Genomic DNA, 6,000 nt, shown 5'->3' on the forward strand with positions numbered 1-6,000 from the left:
TTTGAGAGTTGCAGTGCATGAACCGTGTCATTAATCAACACTTGCCTCTTTAGATTAAAAGAAAAAGGTGTTTCCTTGAACTCTTTTTAATCTCTTGAACCTCGAAACCATGCACTGCAACAATAATCTTTAAAAAAAAAAGATTGTTTGTTGAAGGTGTTTGTTTGTAGACGCAGCACCGAATGATATAACCGCAGAGACGGGTTTTATAGGAGCGTTGATATTGGACTCTGCACCCTCATAACCGGCTGCTTGTTAATCCTAAAAACCGCCAAAGTGTGTAGTTTTTGCAAATAAACACTGCGTTTGCATGTGCTTTATGAGCAGCATACTGAAAGGCGGGCATTTTTCAGCAGGGCACTGAAGCAAAGATTATGCATCTGGATTTGTACTGTAAGCACACATGCTGAGTAAATGAGTGCAGTACCTTAATGGCAGAGGTGGCAATCTGGAGGTGGTGGAGTCGCCTCAGGGTGCTCTCCCGATCGGTGAAATAAGAAGCCGCCAGCTGATGGAGCAGCTCCAGGGACACCACAGAGCTGTTGCTGTTGCCCTCTGACTTCTTATTTAGCTTCTGCTTGTCCAGGAAAATAGTTAAAGACTCTTCTCCTGTGAATCAAAAATCAATTTATTGACCTGTGCCCAACTACAAAAGCTACTACTTTCCCTGGAAATACTTTTTTTTTTCATTCAAGTATTTTGTTAAGTTTTTAATTCTATCACTCTTTGTTTTTTTTTTTTTTGCATAGTCATTTTGATAATTTTCCAGCTTTCCTGGCTTAATTTGCCTACACCAAACAACAACAGGAGATTTACCAATTGACAAAGGTTTCACTTTAGTCAACTGTCAGGGCTTTGCAACTAACTCATGCAAATCTCTGCAGAATTACGTGGGGAAGAAGAATATAATGAGAGAATAATTTAGTAATGATTATCCTTGAATGCGAGTCTTGTCAAATCATAATAGCGCACCTTATAAAATCAAAATACTTCTATTATATCAGTGCAGTATCACAAGAATTTCCCAGTTTAGCTGATCAATGCCATTAAGTCTATTGGATCCCAATAACTGGAGACGTTTTTAACAAGTCGAAGCTTACTGGTAGCTGTGTATTACCAGGCCATAACCCGAATAACACTAATATTCTGAAATATCTGTCTTCAATGTTAGACTCAGAGCAGCATGATTTTAAGAGTATATCAAAAAGTGCAAAAGGTGTGAGAGCTATGTAAAGTGTATCTATGCTACACATATATGTACACCATGAAGTAAGTTTTTCTACTTACATCATGATGTATTTGCATTCATCCAATCAAACCTCATGTTCTGCATCTCTGTGTTGCCTTGTGATTGACTGGCGGCCTGCCCCAGATGTACCCGGCCTCTCGCTCAATAACGGCTGGAAATATGCACCAGCCGCCTAATGATTTCATTGCTAAACAATAAACCATGAAAACGTAGCTCTTTGTTGAACATTTCAGCACTGCTGTTCAATTCAGGATGATAAAAGAGAGCATTTTAAAGCTCCGCAGCTTTATTACATGGATTTTGTTTTGTTTCGTTTTACTCTGCAGGGGTCAAGGCTGAAAATACAAAAACTACAGCATATAGCTGTAAAGAGAGCAAGAGTTTCATTCATTTCATTTTGTGTCATTTTGTGTTTCTTTTTAAGATTGCTACGACTGTGTGTGTGTGTGTGTGTCTTCTTCAGTGGAAAGGAAAAGGGGAATTTTACCACCACAAGCAAGAACAATGGTTAAACGCTTCAGGGTATGAGGTGTGGGTCTAGCTTACTTTTTCCATTTGTCTGCAGTGGCACACTGACACAGCATGTCACTCCAACAAGTCCTAAAATGAGTATCTCTTCTATCTTCGTGTGTCCCATCAATTTCTAAGAATGAACACCTGCAGGTTCTCCTTACCTCCCAGGGTAGCAGAAACCAGGAAGTGGGTGCCGTACTTCTTGATGAGGTTTTCGTTGATTTGCTGCAGGGTTGGCCGCCGCCCCAGTAACCGCAGGTTGCGTAGGAACTCTGGTGCTAAGGGCAACGGAGCTTTGAGGAAATCTCTCTTCTCTGTTGCCAAGCTGTTCACCTTCCAGTGGCTGAACTCCCTGCAGGTATGAACAGATTTACGAGTGAATGCACACTGTGCTCCATTGTTGCTTCATCAGGCCACGACCCAGGACCTGCATACACAATGACTCTCTTGCAGAATGTAATTGAGGTCTGCATAGACAGTGGTCACAGATTTCTATTTGTATTCAGCGAGGAAGATGAAAGAATATCTGAAGTGGTGTCTATACTTCAAATATACTGTCAACATGTGATTTATCAACCTCATTTTCTTCTACGTTGCTCTGCATGTCTCTCGCTTGTTGTCCACTGAAGGTATTCACCAGCCCCAAAGCAAAAAGGAACTAAATAAAGAAGGTACAGTAAAGGGATGGTTCATTATGTTCCTCAATTTTCTGGCCAAGATATGTGAATGACGGCAACATTAAAGTGATTCTTAAATACATTTAATGTGAACAAAGAGAACAAAAGAAAAACAAAGCATGAGAATGCTATGTTCTCATGTCTGGAAATGCAAATGCCATGATCATGATGGTAGCACACACATGATCAGCCGATTTACATAGTTGAAGGACTTTTATGGACTAATTCAGTTTTAGCCTGTGAATTGAATTTAAAAGTCCTTTTTGAAGGGGGAAAGGGCGCCTCATCTGGTGACTAAATGCCAACACATTTCACCCAACACAAACAACTTCTGATTTTCAAAAAAACAAAACCGCTTCGATTATCCAGTTATAATTGTGTTTGTGAAAAAAGAAAAAAAAAAAGTGGTAATAGCTAGCAGTTAAACCGCTAAAAACAAATCAAGGTTCCTCCAAAAAGTCTCATGAGTTGTGCCTATCCGATTAGGTTAATAGCACATGTTGTGCTTCAAGTCATATATTAGGCATTTCCCAAATTCTACTTCCAAAACCTACATCCAGTCTGTACTGTATTATTGCGCTGGGGGTGAAACATGGGATCGAAGCAGGCTCTTCCTTTGGGGACACGTTGAGGAGGTCAAACATGAGGGGCTCAGGAGTGAACAGCCAAGACCCTTCAGCAAGAACGATTATTTCTATTTGAAATCACTTTAACTGGATGTAATTACATGTAAGCTTTATTTTATCTGTGATGTTATTACTAGTGTATTATAAATTGCCTTGTTTACAGCAGCAATTATAAGTTAGTACAGTATAGCATTAGTTTATTGCAATTATTATGTACACTCCATGATAATTCAAAATGTGACTTTTTCTTTTTTTACTTTAGCAGATGCTTTTAAATGAATAAGATGAACAAATTTCTCCTTCCGTGGGTTTTTACAATACGCAGCAGCATCTATTGAATTAGAAATGCAATATTAATAAGATTCCTCCCGTTAAATGTTGTGAAAGTCCTAAATATGGGCTCCAGGGGTCAGAACTTAGAGTTATGTGTTAATTAGAGTAACAATATGAAAGTAATAACTTCTTTATCTTTTCTGTATCTGCAGTGATTGTGGCTGCAGATAGAACACCTGGGACCCGACGCAAAACGAGGTGCAGATTGTTCTTTTCTTTTTCAATTGATGGGAGCGATTGTTGCTGCATGTATTTAGTGCAATCCAGTTTTTGCAGTTCAGTAATAAAAACGGAAGTTGAAAGACTCATAACAAAAGAGTAAAAACGGAGAGAAACAATGCACAATACTTCATTACAGCGTTAATGAAAACAAAAAGCATATTAAGGAGAGTTAAGAATCTTAGTCATAAATTAAAATATTCAGAACTACTGAGTAGTTGGTTGCATTTCATGATGTTTTGTTAATCCAATTCATAAGATTGTATGCCAACCATTCCTTTAAACTCATAAATCTGAAGCTTAGTTTGGCCTCAAAAATCAAAAACTTTTCCCACACCAAATAAATAAATAAATAAAATATTAATAACAAATGATGCAATTTATTTTAGTGTGCGAAAACAGCCTTTTCAGCCAGTCTCGCTTATAATGTCATCTGTTCACATTTGACTAAGTAAAATATAAATTATTAATGTTCTAATTAATAAATTAGGCCAGAATGTTACCCCCAGGGGTATGTTTTAATCAAGCAAATGAGGTTTTACCATTCTGTGCTCCGTTGCTTTTGCTGTTTGACTAGCCAAATGATTAGTATGAGCAATGTTAAAAACTTAAAGTTATTCGATCAAAACCCAAATATTAAACTTATTTCAATTCTTAAGCATTATGTGTCTTCTATGAGGACTTCCCAGTGGTTCTGCACTTGAGCTCTTAGGAAGTTTAAAATGTCCTGGTTAGAAACAACAGAACTTTATCGTTCTTCTTACAACTTTGAGCAAAAGAAAAACATCATCTTTCTATCACGGAAACTAAACTGATTCAGGTTAAAGAAAAAGTAAAGAATTAACGGCTTCAGTAGCTCATTTAGTGGCCTCATCTAACACAGAAATACCACTGAACATAAAAGCTCTCAGCTAGTTTTAAAATCCTAATGATTAAAAAAAAGCAGAATTAGTTGCAGCTTTACCTCAACAGCTCCTTCAACTGCGGCGTCTGGCAATTTGTCTGTGCTTGTATGCAATGACCTTTAAAAGAGCCATTAAAGGTAATGAGAAATATGTCAAACTTTATCACATTTTTGTTTCACAAGCATTATCATTATTGATACAATTATTGTCAGATTAATGATCCCAGTTTCATCAACGGGGTGTAGAAAACAAGGACCAGTAATTCTCCACGTAAGTATTAGAAAATGTGGAAAATGTATTTTTACATGCTCAAACCTTCAGACCTTCGTTTTTCTCAGTTTTCATTGTGTAATGGCACTTTTTCAAATAACATCATTGCATTGGTGAAAAGCAATATGCCCACCAACATGTTGATCTGGTTTTGGTTGTGAACAAATGAAGCATTATGAAACATATTATTCTAAGGTCTTGCATAATATTATGGGGTTACTTGTTCCTCACACTTCTCATAACTGCTTCTGCAGCATTAGCCAAATAGCTATGGGTATTTCTACATATTAACACACAAATTAGTAAGGAAATATATATATATATATATATTTTTGTATTTAACGGAATTCTTTCATGAGCAGTATGGTGTAGAGATGCAACCTGAAAACACACGAGGCACAACATACAAGGGTATTTCGGCACCAAAACGATGACTGCAAGAGAAGCTATTAAGTAAAAACCTGGGGCACAGATTATGGATGATTCAAAGGATGAAGCATCTCTCTGGTTCAACTTCAGGGTGGGGCAGGTGATGTGTTTAAGGAAAAGATTTGTGCCCCATGTCACTCTGACCTCCTATGGCAAGAGTCCATACCAGAGATCCACAAATGACAGACCGTGATCTGGATATTACAATCTTCCTATTTCTTTGCAAAGAGGTCAGTCAAGAGAGAGAGAGAGAGGAAAATGAAACACAAACTGTATGTTTGTGAGGAAACTCTGCTTTCAGCCCTATGTCTCAAAGAAGAGAAAGATCCAACTCTGGCTGGATGGGCTCCTAGCTCCTTCATTGCTCGAGAGAATTTATAACCGGTTTCTCTCCAAAATTTACTCGAGTATTAAACTTGGCAATGTACACAAGGCGCCAGCATGAAACTAAACAAGATATATTCGAGAAATCATACCCACTTAAATCTGAGCTGAGTCCACAACTAATGAATCATTAAAAGAAAAAAGCATGTTTGACACCAGGATCCTGACAAAGTCACTTCCTGCTCAGCAACAAGCTCAATTTTGTCAGTCAAAAAAAACCAAAAAAAAAAAAAAAAAAAGGATCCTGACAAAGTCACTTCCTGCTCAGCAACAAGCTCAATTTTGTCAGTCAAAAAAAACCAAAAAAAAAAAAAAAAAAAGGATCCTCATCAAACTCAGAAAGTTTCAAAGATGGCATGATTGCTATAACTTTGGATTTGATGAGATCAGGGAAT

At 37.5% G+C, this 6,000-nt stretch overlaps 1 protein-coding gene across 2 annotated transcripts in view; it reads right to left on the bottom strand.

Moving 5' to 3' along the window:
- LOC103138346 (BMP/retinoic acid-inducible neural-specific protein 3-like) overlaps positions 1–6,000 on the bottom strand; it is a 207,144-nt gene that overhangs the window by 24,026 nt on the left and 177,118 nt on the right. For both annotated transcript variants that reach the window (XM_016671750.1, XM_007552504.2), the window contains exons 3-4: positions 1,924–2,114; positions 428–609 (exon numbers count right to left, since the gene is read on the bottom strand). In XM_016671750.1, coding sequence (XP_016527236.1) covers positions 428–609; positions 1,924–2,114 — 373 coding nt within the window. The remainder of the gene's footprint in view (positions 1–427; positions 610–1,923; positions 2,115–6,000) is intronic.

This window comes from Poecilia formosa, unplaced genomic scaffold (genome assembly GCF_000485575.1).
Source record: "Poecilia formosa unplaced genomic scaffold, Poecilia_formosa-5.1.2 Scaffold49, whole genome shotgun sequence".
NCBI lineage: Eukaryota > Metazoa > Chordata > Actinopteri > Cyprinodontiformes > Poeciliidae > Poecilia > Poecilia formosa.